The sequence below is a fragment of the Lissotriton vulgaris genome, chromosome 5 (assembly GCF_964263255.1).
Source record: "Lissotriton vulgaris chromosome 5, aLisVul1.2, whole genome shotgun sequence".
NCBI classification, from domain to species: Eukaryota; Metazoa; Chordata; class Amphibia; order Caudata; family Salamandridae; genus Lissotriton; species Lissotriton vulgaris.
The window spans coordinates 1,738,968,976-1,738,982,707 of NC_141693.1; the positions used below are offsets into that span (position 1 = coordinate 1,738,968,976).

At 50.6% G+C, this 13,732-nt stretch overlaps 1 protein-coding gene across 4 annotated transcripts in view; it reads left to right on the top strand.

Annotated features, from left to right (window-relative positions):
• SLC35B1 (solute carrier family 35 member B1) overlaps positions 1 to 13,732 on the top strand; it is a 271,776-nt gene that overhangs the window by 241,488 nt on the left and 16,556 nt on the right. For all 4 annotated transcript variants that reach the window (XM_086923983.1, XM_086923984.1, XM_086923985.1 and 1 more), the window contains exon 9: positions 12,648 to 12,801. In XM_086923983.1, the coding sequence (XP_086780109.1) occupies positions 12,648 to 12,801 (154 nt within the window). The remainder of the gene's footprint in view (positions 1 to 12,647; positions 12,802 to 13,732) is intronic.

Sequence of the window (13,732 nt, forward strand, 5' to 3'; positions counted from 1 at the left end):
TAACTCTCAAACTCACCCACTCACATACCCTCACACTCCGTAACTCACCCTCGCACACCCTCACCCTCACACCATCACACACCCACACACTCAATCATTCACCATCAAACACACACACTCACCCTCACACACCGTCACACAACCTCATCCTCACACCACCTCACTCACCCTCACCCACACTCACACCCCCTCACCCTCACAGCCCCTCACACACACTCGCTACACTCACAACTTCACACCCCTCACAACACTCTCACACTCACTACACCGCACACCCTCATCCTCACAGACTCACTCCACTCACCCTCTCTCAACATCAACCCCCTCAGACTCACACAACCTTACACTCATTCTGTCACCCTCACACCCTCACCCTCACACACCCTCACTCCCACCCTCACCCACTCACACAACCTCACACTCCCTCACTCACCCTCAAACACACTCACACAACGTCACACAACCACACCCTCACACTCCCTCACTCACACTCACTCACACTCACTCACAATGACCCTCACACACCCTCACCCTCACACACCGTCACACACCCTCTGCCTAACACCTCTCTCACCCTCACTCACCCTCACACACTCGCACACCGTCACACACCCGAAGCCTCACACCCCCTCACTCACCCTCACACTCACACACACCCCCTCACCCTCAAACACCTTACACTCACACACCCACGCTCCCCTCACACCCATCACAACACTCTCACTCACTACACCTCACACACTCTCAGCCGCAAACAACCTCACTCACCCTCAACCCCTCACACACCCTCACCCTCACACCCCATCACCCTCACACACGCTCACTCCCCTCACACCCTAACACGCCTCACAACACTCTCACACTCACTACACCTCACACCCTCACCATCAAACACCCTCCCACACACTCACCCACCCTCAGCTTTGCAACTTGTCACAATCAACACGCCTCACCCTCACACACCCTTACCATCATCCCCTCACCCTCATTCACACTCAATCAACATCACAACACCTAACTCTCAGACTCACCCACTCACACACAATCACACTCCCTAACTCACCCTCACACACCCTCACAGCGTCACACACCCACACACTCACACTCCCTCAATCAACATCAAACAACCTCACTCACCAACACACACCGTCACACACACTCAGCCTCACAAACACTCACTCAACTTCACCATCACACACACTCACACCCCCTCACACTCACACTCCCTCACACTCACAACGCTCACGCTCACACCCCTCACATCCCTCACCCTCACATCCCTCACCCTCACATCCCTCACCCTCACACCCCTCACCCTCAGATGGGTGTGCGATGGAAGGACGTTCAGCTTGCAGGGCTGTGCTTCTATCCCCTGCTGCACTCTCCTGCTCTCTAGAAATGTGGCATAACAACAAAAGCTGCCATCAAAGTCACGTCAAAAGAAATCATGTGGCATTCCAAATGCTATAGGTGTCACATTCACAAAAATTAAAACTATTGGCATTGTAAATGACAAATCTATCAATGTAGCTATTTGGAAAAACTACACAAAAAAAAAAAATCATTTACAAGACCTATAGCTCCTACTTTTCTAATGCGAGACCTATTGTATTTCCAATGCTTGTTGCTCCAAGCCTCTCTTATGTTACGAAGCGTGGTTAAATTATAGTAATGCAAGTCTTACTGTGGTCATGATTAATAGTTACCTAGACTCTCACGCTGCACGTACTAGGTTGAGACATGAAACTGCTGGCAGGTTATTTCCTGCCAGAACAAGGCTGATAGGTCCTGTCTCACATTCCCGCACTGTCCTCGTCGCACCCAGATACGTTCCAACCTTTATTTTAGATCTCAGACATTAGCCTGACGCATGTAGCCTTTTCCATCTCAAAATTCCTCCCTGTCACGGTAATTTGTAGCAGAAATGACATTTTGTGGGGAGTAAATGCTCCCACTTTAGCAAACTGGGATGCTTACAGAGTTTCTATGCTTTTATTGAAATGGCCATGACACTAGCAAGGCCTGTATTTGGTGCGGAGTGCATAAAAGCTGGCTGCTGCATACTGTGGGAGTAATTGTCTGGGCCTACGGTTTACCAGGGATGCTGACTGCAGCACACAGTGGGAGCAACAGGCAGAGCCTGCCATGTACCAGGGCTGACTGCAGCGCACTGCAGGAGTGATGGGCAGAGCCTACTGTGTACCAGGGCTGACTGCAGCACACTGTGGGAGTGATGGGCAGAGCCTGCGGTGTACCTGGGCTGACTGCAGCGCACTGCAGGAGTGATGGGCAGAGCCTGCCGTGTACCAGGGCTGACTGCAGCACACTGCGGGAGTGATGGGCAGAGCCTGTGGTGTTCCAGGGCTGACTGCAGCGCACTGCAGGAGTGATGGGCAGAGCCTGCGGTTTACCAGGGCTGACTGCAGCACACTGCAGGAGTGATGGGCAGAGCCTGCTGTGTACCAGGGCTGGCTGCAGCACACTGCAGGAGTGATGGGCAGAGCCTGCTGTGTACCAGGGCTGGCTGCAGCACACTGCAGGAGTGATGGGCAGAGCCTGCCGTGTACCAGGGCTAACTGCAGCAAACTGTGGGAGTGATGGGCAGAACCTACGGTGCACCAGGGGCTGACTGCAGCACACTGCGGGAGTGATGGGGCGAACCTGCGGTGTACCAGGGCTGACTGCAGAAGTGATGAGTAGGGCGTGCCATGTACCAGGGGCTGACTGCAGCACACTGCAGGAGTGATGGGCAGAGCCTGCGGTGTACCAGGGCTGGCTGCAGCACACTGCGAGAGTGATGGGCAGAGCCTGCAGTGTACCAGGGCTGACTGCAGCACACTACCGGAGTGATGGGCAAGGCCTGCCGTGTGCGAGTACCAGGGCTGATTGCAGCACTCTGCGGGAGTGCTGGGCAGAGTCTGCAGTGTACCTGGGCTGACTGCAGCACACTGCGGGAGTGATGGGCAGAGCCTGCAGTGTACCAGGGCTGACTGCAGCAAACTGTGGGAGTGATGGGCAGAACCTACGGTGCACCAGGGGCTGACTGCAGCACACTGCGGGAGTGATGGGGCGAACCTGCGGTGTACCGGGGCTGACTGCAGCACACTGCAGAAGTGATGAGTAGGGCGTGCCATATACCAGGGGCTGACTGCAGCACACTGCGGGAGTGATGGGCAGAGCCTGCTGCGTACTGTGGCTGACTGCAGCACACTGCGTTGGTGATGGGCAGGGCCTGCAGTGTAACAGGGCTGACTGCAGCACACTGCGGGAGTGATGGGCAGAGCCTGCCGTGTACCAGGGCTGACTGCAGCACACAGAGAGTAATGGGCAGAGCCTGCCTTGTATCAGGGCTGACTGCAGCACACTGCAGGAGTGATGGGCAGAGTCTGCAGTGTACCTGGGCTGACTGCAGCACACTGCACGAGTGAAGGGCAGAGCCTGCTGTGTACCGTGGCTGACTGCAGCACACAGTGGGAGCAACAGGCAGAGCCTGCTGTGTAACAGGGGCTGACTGCAGCACACTGCGTTGGTGATGGGCAGGGCCTGCAGTGTACTAAGGCTGACTGCAGCACACTGCAGTAGTGATGGGCAGAGCCTGCCGTGTACCAGGTCTGACTGCAGCACACTGCAGTAGTGATGGGCAGAGCCTGCCGTGTACCAGGTCTGACTGCAGCGCACTGCAGGAGTGATGGGCAGAGGCTGAGGTTTACCAGGGCTGACTGCAGCACACTGCAGGAGTGATGGGCAGAGTCTGCAGTGTACCTGGGCTGACTGCAGCACACTGCACGAGTGAAGGGCAGAGCCTGCTGTGTACCGTGGCTGACTGCAGCACACTGCAGTAGTGATGGGCAGGGCCTGCATTGTACAAAGGTTGACTGCAGCACACTGCAGTAGTGATGGGCAGGGCCTGCATTGTACGAAGGTGACTGCAGCACACTGCAGTCGTGATGGGCAGAGCCTGCGGTGTACCAGGGCTGACTGCAGCAGACTGCAGTAGTGATGGGCAGAGCCTGCGGTGTACCAGGGCTGACTGCAGCACACTGTGGGAGTGATGGGCAGAGCCTGCCGTGTACCAGGGCTGACTGCAGCACACTGTGGGAGTGATGGGCAGAGCCTGCAGTGTACCAGGGCTGACTGCAGCACACTGCGGGAGTGATGGGCAGAGCCTGCCGTGTACCAGGGCTGACTGCAGCGCACTGCAGGAGTGATGGGCAGAGCCTGCCGTGTACCAGGGCTGACTGCAGCACACTGCGGGAGTGATGGGCGTACAGTGTACCAGGGCTGACTGCAGCACACTGCGGGAGTGATGGGCAGAGCCTGCCGTGTACCAGGGCTGACTGCAGCGCACTGCAGGAGTGATGGGCAGAGCCTGCCGTGTACCAGGGCTGACTGCAGCACACTGCGGGAGTGATGAGCCTGCAGTGTACCAGGGCTAGCTGCAGCACACTGCGGGAGTGATGGGCAGAGCCTGCCGTGTACCAGGGCTGACTGCAGCACACTGCGGGAGTGATGAGCCTGCAGTGTACCAGGGCTAGCTGCAGCGCACTGCAGGAGTGATGGGCAGAGCCTGCTGTGTACCAGGGCTGACTGCAGCACACTGCGGGAGTGATGGGCGTACAGTGTACCAGGGCTGACTGCAGCACACTGCGGGAGTGATGGGTGTACAGTGTACCAGGGCTGACTGCAGCACACTGCGGGAGTGATGGGCGTACAGTGTACCAGGTTTGGCTGCAGCACACTGCGGTAGTGATGGGCGTACAGTGTACCAGGGCTGACTGCAGCACACTGCAGGAGTGATGGGCGTATAGTGTACCAGGGCTGACTGCACCATGTGGGAGCGTGGTGTGAGAGACCTGAAAGCAGTGAATGGTGGACAGGTCTCACAGTGCACCTTGGATGACAGTAGTATAGTGCAAGAGCGATGGATTTCGGTATAGTGCAAGAGCGATAGATTTCGTACTATGGGTCTCCATATAGTGTCGCACTAATAAGTGGTTCCCACGGATGGAATGATGAGTGGTCTCTGGTGTGTGTGCAGTACTCTGACGCCACCAGTACAGATGGTAAGGTATCTCTCTGCACTGTATTGTACGGGTAGTGAGCAGGTGATTAATAGACTTTAGGGTGGCCTCCCTTGTAGAAAAAATCAAGACGACATCTTTTCAATGTTCTTCATTTGTTCTTTTATTGATGGACAAATGGTTCAGTTTCTAATATAGATGCAATATTCCACTTGAAGTCTTAATAAACGATTGCTAGGCAGCGACGTGTTTCGCCCCCTATGGTTGATGAACCTGGGGGTTTCTCAAGGCTGCGAGAAACGAAAAAGCACAGCTGTGGTCAAAGTTGAAGGTCCTATGTTCCAGAGGATCTGCACCACAAAGTGAAATAAGGGGTACCTTTCTCTCCATGTGCAGGCCTAAAATTATCATCTTGAGGAAGTCTAATTAATATTTGATAACGTTGAGTTCATACAGTGAAAATTAGTGGTGCCTAGAGAAGTGAAACGATAGAGGGAAAAGCCCCAAAAAATGTTTTGCCAAGTAGTAGGTGCTGGCAAGTCACTGTTTGTAGTCATCCAGTCGGTACCGTGAAACTAGCATAAGTGCATTACCAAGGGGAAGGAGGGACAAAAGGGGGCAAAATGGGAATGGAGGTGAGGGGGACAGAGGGTAGTGAGCATGGGCTCGTGATGAAGAAATGACTGCACTATATACGATGAGCAGCCTTCGTCAGCCCCTGGTGTAGGAGCTGTGGCAGCGCCTTCATGTACGAGTGACTGACTGGCTGTTGAGCAGTGCTGACTGCTCACGCGTCGGCCTGATGCCCCTTAACTGAGTAGAAGCATGCACCTGTAACGCTTACAAATTCTTTGCATGTTCCTGCCATCTAGTTGTTTTATCTGGAATAAAAAGTGAGAAAAACAAGACCTTGCAGAGGACTGATCTGTAGCCACTGGAATGACTATGACAGCAGCCCCAGATTCTCCATGAAAGGATCTACTTTCATATTCGTAAGCACTAAATAACTCCTCATACTTTCAGGATTGCAGGTCGTTTAAAGAAGATATATTCTTTTAATCCTCCCAAAATAAATATTTACGTTCCCTTATGTTTTTTTAAATAGTTTAAAGAATAGTTTAAAGTTCTACATATCGTATTTTTGATTCGTTTTCCTAAAATAAAGTGAAATTAAAGTAAACCGTGCAGCCAAATAGAAGGTAAAATAATGCACTGTGACATACATTAATGGCAAACCAACTGTTCCAAGATGCTATATAATGTCGGTTGAAACCAATTATTTTTTCCACTCAAATAGTGCAAAGTCTTGTGTCCCCACCCCCCTCCCGACTATTTTTTTTTGATTGGAACATTTTTTAGAAGTTGGTTTTCTTTTTTTATGTAGTGTGTTTTTTTAATAGAGAAACTACATTCTCTTTATACTTTTCGCTGTCTTTTGTGGTGAGTGGGCAGTGGCAGTGTCCACATTCCATTGTGCTTGTGCTTGGCGCTGAGCGTTTTTAATAGCGTGAGCGCGCTTTTTATCCTGGATTGTGTGTGAATAACACTTTTACTGTTATTGTTGCTTAAAACAGGCTTACCTGCCTGAGCGGACGCCGGGGCTGTTCTCTTCTCTCCTTCCCGCCCTGGTCCGACGCGGTGACTAGCACCGTTGCGCGGAGGGCGTGGAAGGTCGAGACTGCCACTTCCGGTTAGCGGGGGAGACCGGTTAGCGGTCTAGTTTTCTTCACGCACTCGCGCTGGGGCATAAAAGGCACCGGAGGAGCCGGCTCGCGTGGTGGTGAGTGGGCAGTGGCAGTGTCCACATTCCATTGTGCTTGTGCTTGGCGCTGAGCGTTTTTAATAGCGTGAGCGCGCTTTTTATCCTGGATTGTGTGTGAATAACACTTTTACTGTTATTGTTGCTTAAAACAGGCTTACCTGCCTGAGCGGACGCCGGGGCTGTTCTCTTCTCTCCTTCCCGCCCTGGTCCGACGCGGTGACTAGCACCGTTGCGCGGAGGGCGTGGAAGGTCGAGACTGCCACTTCCGGTTAGCGGGGGAGACCGGTTAGCGGTCTAGTTTTCTTCACGCACTCGCGCTGGGGCATAAAAGGCGGATGTTAATAAGGGAGCGCAGCGGACGAGCGCAGCGGGCGCGTCGAAGGCGCGCCGAAGTGTCGCCAAAGTCGAGCCCGTCTGCGCCCGTCCGCGGCCGACTGCGGGCTAGGGCGACAACCCCTGGTCAAAAGATCTGCTGGGCTAGGGAACAACTCCTTAGTTTTCGCCCCCGCACGGCTACCTTATGTATGCACGGTATGTTGAGTAGCGACAGGACTTGTCCTCATTGTGGCTTTCGTATGACCACTCTGTTTCAGGAGTCCACGGAACAGGCACTGGCCTGCGGTCTCCTGAACGTCAGGTCGCTTCGTAAACATAGGCTCGACGTGTTCGAGCTGATTACTGACAAAAAACTCGACATACTGTTTTTAACGGAAACGTGGCTTGATCAGTTCTCTGATTCCGACATCATTGAAGCCACACCAGAGAATTACTCCTGGGTTAGGCAGGATAGGCCAGAGGGGGTGGGAGGGGGGATTGCGATCATTTTTAGGGACACTTTGGCCTGCGGCTTGGAACGCACGCTGATCGCGGAGAGTGAGGCGGGTCTCTTCTCGATTAAAATTAATGGAGCTAAGACGCTAAATGGATGTTTGATATATCGACCCCCAGGGGCCTGTACTAAGTTTAGGGAGAGCTTGTTAGAAAGCCTCATGGAAGAAACCCTGCGCAGGGACAAATTTCTCCTATTAGGTGATCTTAACCTGCACCTCAACTGCCCGGAGGCCACAGGGGTTGAGGATTTTGGTCGGGACATGCTCGCCCTGCAACTGGATCTGAAACTTGAGGCCCCTACGCATCGACTGGGTCACCTCCTGGACCCGGTCTATGCCAATTGGGAAGGTGTGGAGGTGTCAGGTGTTGAACCTTTTCCCTGGACCGACCACTTCCTGGTTACATTTATAATACAGAGCAGAAATGCTCATAAAACTAGCCAGGTACCCTCTAACTTTCTTAGAAGGAAGTGGGCTAAGTTTTCGGTGGAAGATTTTAACCAAGCTCTAACTAGGGATGGTTTGCCGGGGGGTGAGGACATAGAATCCGCTGCCCGTAACCTGAATCAGCGCATTTTGGCTGCGCTTGATCAGACAGCCCCACTCTGCCGTTCGACTACAAGTGCTCGGAAAGAGCGCTCAGCACCTTGGTTCAGTGCTGAGCTGAGACTGACAAAGGCAGACTGTAGGCGGGCAGAAAAAGTCTGGCGGGTGTCCTACGACAGCAAGGCCAGGGAAGTATTCCTGGACAAAAGGCGTATTCACCATAGGCTGATAAAGTCTAAGGCAGCCTACTTTGCTGAACAAATTCAGGGGGCAGAGAACTCCGCTAAGGAACTCTTTGGTATCTACAAATCCCTGACGTCGGTAAATGCACCCACAGAGCCGGAGAGCTGCTCTACGGAGTCCTGCGACCGGATTGCAGATTACTTTTCCGCCAAAGTAGAGAAGATTTATTCGACCTTCCCTACTCGGCCCACAGGACTGGACCTAGAGGAAGCAGCGGGGGACACAGAGACGGCAGGGCATATATCACACTATTGCACCCCTCCTCCGGAGGAACTATTAGCGGTGTGCCGCTCTGTTAAATCAGGGTCCCCCTGGGACCCAGTGTCGCCAAAACGCCTGGCAGACAGTTTGGAAGTCCTGGAGCCTTATATAAGGCACGTCCTCGATGTGTCTTTCGGATCGGGGAAGCTGCCGGTCGGATGGAAACAGGCGGTGGTGCTCCCGCTCAGGAAGAAATCCCACCTAGGCTTCGAGGTATTAGAAAATCTGAGGCCCATCTCCCTCCTGCCTTTTCTGTCAAAAGTGGCGGAAAAGGTGGTTAATACCCAAATTATGAAGCATGTGGAGGAAAGGGGACTGCTCCATGCGACGCAGTTTGGCTTTAGGCCACGGCATTCCACTGAGTCCGCCCTCCTCATGGCGACGGAACATCTGAGAGAGGGCGTGGATGCAGGCCAGACTATGGCGTTGATCCTGCTGGACCTCAGCGCGGCGTTCGACACTGTAGCACATAACATCCTGCTACAGTGTCTGAACAGTGGTGGCATCTCTGGTACCGCGCTGAGATGGATCCAAGACTTCCTCAAGGAGAGAAGTTTTCAAGTCAGGCAGGGAGACTGCTACTCAAGGGGGGTGCCTTTGGGCCATGGCGTACCGCAGGGCTCGTCATTGAGCCCAACCCTCTTTAATTTGTACGTCGCGCCTGTAGCATCGATCGTGGAGAGCCATGGCCTCCAACTGGTGTCCTACGCCGACGACACGCAGCTGGTGATCTCCCTGTCGCAGGCGCCCTGTCTTGCTGCCGATGGCTTCCGTTCGTGCATGCAAGATCTTGCCGAATGGATGGCCAATAATTGTTTGAAGCTTAACGGTAGCAAGACAGAGGTGTTGGTGGTAGGGAGAGCCCAGTCTGCCTGGTCGCCGGCGTGGTGGCCCTCCTGCCTTGGACCCCCCCCTACCCCGTGCCTAGAGGCGCGCAACTTGGGGGTGTGGTTTGACGCTGGGCTCACATTCGGCCCCCAGATCAATCGGGTGGTGGGAGTCTGCTTCGGGATTCTGAAGAAGTTGAGAAAGGTCCTGGACTTACTCCCGCTTGAAGCACGTCAAACCCTGGTTCATGCCCTGGTCACGGCGAGGGCGGACTATGGGAACCTGCTGTACCTGGGGGCCTCAGAAAAAAGTATGGCCCGGTTGCAAGTGCTGCAGAATGCGGCAGCACGTCTGATTCTCAGACTACCTAAAAGGTCGCCTTCTAAGGCGGCCCTCCAGCAGCTTCACTGGCTCCCGGTGAGGAGAAGAGTGGAATACAAAGCCCTCTGCACCTGTCATCGTATTCTGAATGGCAGAGCACCTGCCCCTCTGACGAATTTGATCAAAGCGTATATACCAGCTCGCGCGCTCAGATCAACAGGGGGTGGCCTACTGAGGACTCCCAGAATTAAGAAAGCCCGCATGGGAGGCAGGTCGTTTAGACACCTGGCGGCAACCAACTGGAACAAATTGCCTACGAACCTGCGCCTGGAACCAGATGAGGCTAGATTCCGGGCGAAACTAAAAACTTATCTTTACAGTAAATAATGGCCCTGTAGCTTGGTTTTCACTGTCATCTGCCTACTTCCACTTTCAGCGCGTGGACACGCCGGTGTGCGTAATCGCAGCGCTTAACAAATGTCCCAATAATAATAATATCAGAAGCTAGAATTTTTTTTATAAGTCAAATTATTTATTGCCTTGATTAGGTAAAATCATCAAAAATACAAGATCAATCGTGAAAATTGCTCCTCAGGCTGCCTGTCTGTGAAGGAATTCACTTTAAGCTGGCCTGTGAATGCTTAACTGTATCAATAATGATGTGCCTCAGTGTTTTTAGATGCATCTCAGTATACCACTGTGTTCATGTGCTACATAGTCCAGATGAAAAGGCTGTACGCTCCAGTGTGAAACGGGAATCTGAGGGTGGCATATCATCCCTGTCCATTGCCCTGCACTCTGGAAGTCTCACCTGTTTTAGGCATTGGGCACTAAGGGCCTGATTTTGAGTTTGGCAAATGAGATGCTTTGTTACAAACGTGACGGATATCCCGTCTGCTGTATTACAAATTCCATAGGACAGAATGGAATCCAATGTGGCGGACGGGATATCCATCACGTTTATGACTAAGTAACCCTGTCTGCCAAACTCTTACTCATGCCCCATAGACCAGAGCCAAGACCAGTCCAGTGGTGTGCGCCATATAAATATGATTCTGGTCTCATGTTCATCATGAACTTGATGCAGCATTTGCAGTATTGTATTTGATAAGAAAAACGCTGTGTGGCACCAAGTATGGTTGTTTTGGGGATATTTCTTCTGGTCTGCGTTCAGGTTTTCTGAGGCATGATAGAACAATCTTTTCATCAGCTGGTCCTCTTTAACACCACCACTGACACCCTGTGATGTTAGTGTTCACTTTTGTAATGCTGATCATGGGTGAGATGCTTGCAGGAAGGACAAAATAATCAAGGCCTGCTTGATTCTGAGAGATTTTAAGGAACTCTCCTCTTGAATGCCTACGAGGATTACAGAGTAGTATCCCACTTTGTCGAGGATCCTGTTCTGCCAAAGACATTACTTAAGATTGTTGTGTGCACAGATTGCTTCGTACTTTTCGAGCGGATACAAGATAGTCATTGCCACAGATGGGCCTTGGAGGAGCGTTCTGGCTGATGCACTGGAGTGACCAGCTGCTTCTTTAGCAACACAAAACGTCTGGAAGATTATTTGATTGACAAAGTCAGTAAAGGCGATTCCCTTTGGGTAGATTAACGCTAAGGCATTCACTCACACATATACATATGACGTAGTAATATCAAATTTGAAAACAGGAATATGCCAAGTTAAACAGATAAAACAAACAAAAAAGGCAATGCAAAAACCATGTATATATAAAAAATTATACTTCAGTTTATTTAAAACAAATATTTGGTTAGTGGGTCCCTCTCTTTTATTGGAGATTATTTAATTGAACCAGCAAACAGCTATTTGGCACAAGTGTTGGTTACAACTATAAATCCTAAGCCACAAAAGAAGCCTGATCAATATCGCCCCATACATCGGCCACTCGTAATGAGTATCTCAGAGCTCTAATTAACAGATGTTACTTTTACCCACTTTATGGTACTGAATTTACCGGTCTCGAAGGATGGAAGCCTACATCGGATTGGTTGGCATTTGTTGTAATGACCTCCAACACAAGCATTTGTCTTTGGCAGGTGTTCTGCTTGCTTAGCCATACTCCCTGCTTAATATACACTATTATCTAAGCTGTACAGGATGGCAGCATGGTGAGGATCTGCTGCTGTTTGGCTTTTGGTGGTCCCAAGACGTCCAGGTGGCCTTAGGAATATATTTGTTACTCTGCAAAACTTGTGAATTTATAACAGATTTACGCTTTGATTGCATGTTTTTTGTAATACTGGTTTTCTAGCTTACCTTTTATGAATTTGTGTCCTATTCTGCCACCCCTTTAGGTAAGGATGGTAAAAGTAGAACGAACTGATGTGACATTGCAGTTTAGGAAAATATTGTGCCGATGTACTTGAGTTAAGATTATTTGGTTTCTTTTGGCTTCGCATTGCATGGTTGTGACTACTCCTTACGCAGGCCTGCTGTTTTAAAAAAATGTTTTAATTCATACACATCAAATCATTCTATACTATACATGCTCAAGTATACAGGAGCTTCACATAGGATTTGCAATTATGGAATGTATACATCTTCGTTATCCTGCTCTCGCCCTCACAAATCTCCTAAAGGTGTATTCCACTATGGGGTGATGTGATTTCAAGAATGAGATTGGGAGCAGGTAAAGTATCATTGAAAGCTAAGCCCTGTTGTTTGTCTCGATGCACTTACACCACCTATAACCTCTTAGGATTGGAGGTCGGAAAGTCTGTGGGGGTGGGCTCAACTGGAAGTAATTTCATAGGCTACCATTTCTTCAGTATGCTTCCAAGTCTCTCATGCACCCCTTTTCTTTTTACTAGACATTCATCTTCATGACGGTTGTGTACTATGGGCCTTTGACTTGTTCCATCATCACGACAACCCGGAAGTTCTTCACCATTCTGGCATCTGTGCTCCTCTTTGCAAACCCAATCTCCCAATTGCAGTGGGTGGGCACGGCCTTAGTGTTCCTTGGTAAGTATGTCAACTGGGTGAAATGTCAAGAGAATGTAAGTAGTGGAGTATAGGAGCGTGGGTATGATGGCCTCTGCTGTCGCGTTTCACTTTCCAGAAGCGTGTTCTTCTTTAAAACTCTGGCACACAGGGAAAGCAGGCTGTGCTATGCGGATCTGCTGACTCGTTGATGAACAGCGTAAGGCAGGGAGGTGATGACCGATGTTTTTATTACACCTTCACGATCCTCTGTAGAGCAGATCGTGACTCGCCATTTGTCAAGATTCCCTGTGCTGCTGGCGAAGGACAGTCTTTTAATACGCCGTGTGAGAGCCCACAGGGGCTGCTGTGTTGCTTTGCTCAGGACCCATTGATCATGATTCATTGTGTTTGGTCACATCAGCATTAATAGACTGCTTCTGAACTGGGATTTCTAAGTTTTAGAAGTATGCGTTAGACCTTCAGCCAAATGTTTTGTTTCATGCAGAAGTCTGTTATCTCCTCATGGTTATTTCTTTATGCATCTGGAATGAATATGCTAAGTTGTTTTTAATCCTCTGTGGTCCAGCATTCGAAGCGTAATCTTCATCACGTCTGGGCGTTAGAACATTGTGCATAAGACACTGATCAGCCTTTCTTTGGCATGATAGTTATTGATGTGGTCAATGGGCTGATTCTCAGCTAATGAACAGCAATGTAAAATATCACTCCTCCCCAAGCCCCCAGTTGGCAACATACAGGATTAGTATAGTTGAAAGAAGACCCACTTCATCATGGTAAACTTTTTTACAGTTTACCTAATCTGCACATCTGATCAGTGAATGACCCTTGAGGAAATATTTTTATATTGATGTCCCTGTCTGAATGTGACTTTTGGCACCAAAGAAGACAACCATTTTGCAAAAAATGAAGATTAAAAAGAAATTTTTCCCCAAATGACATGATCTGAATA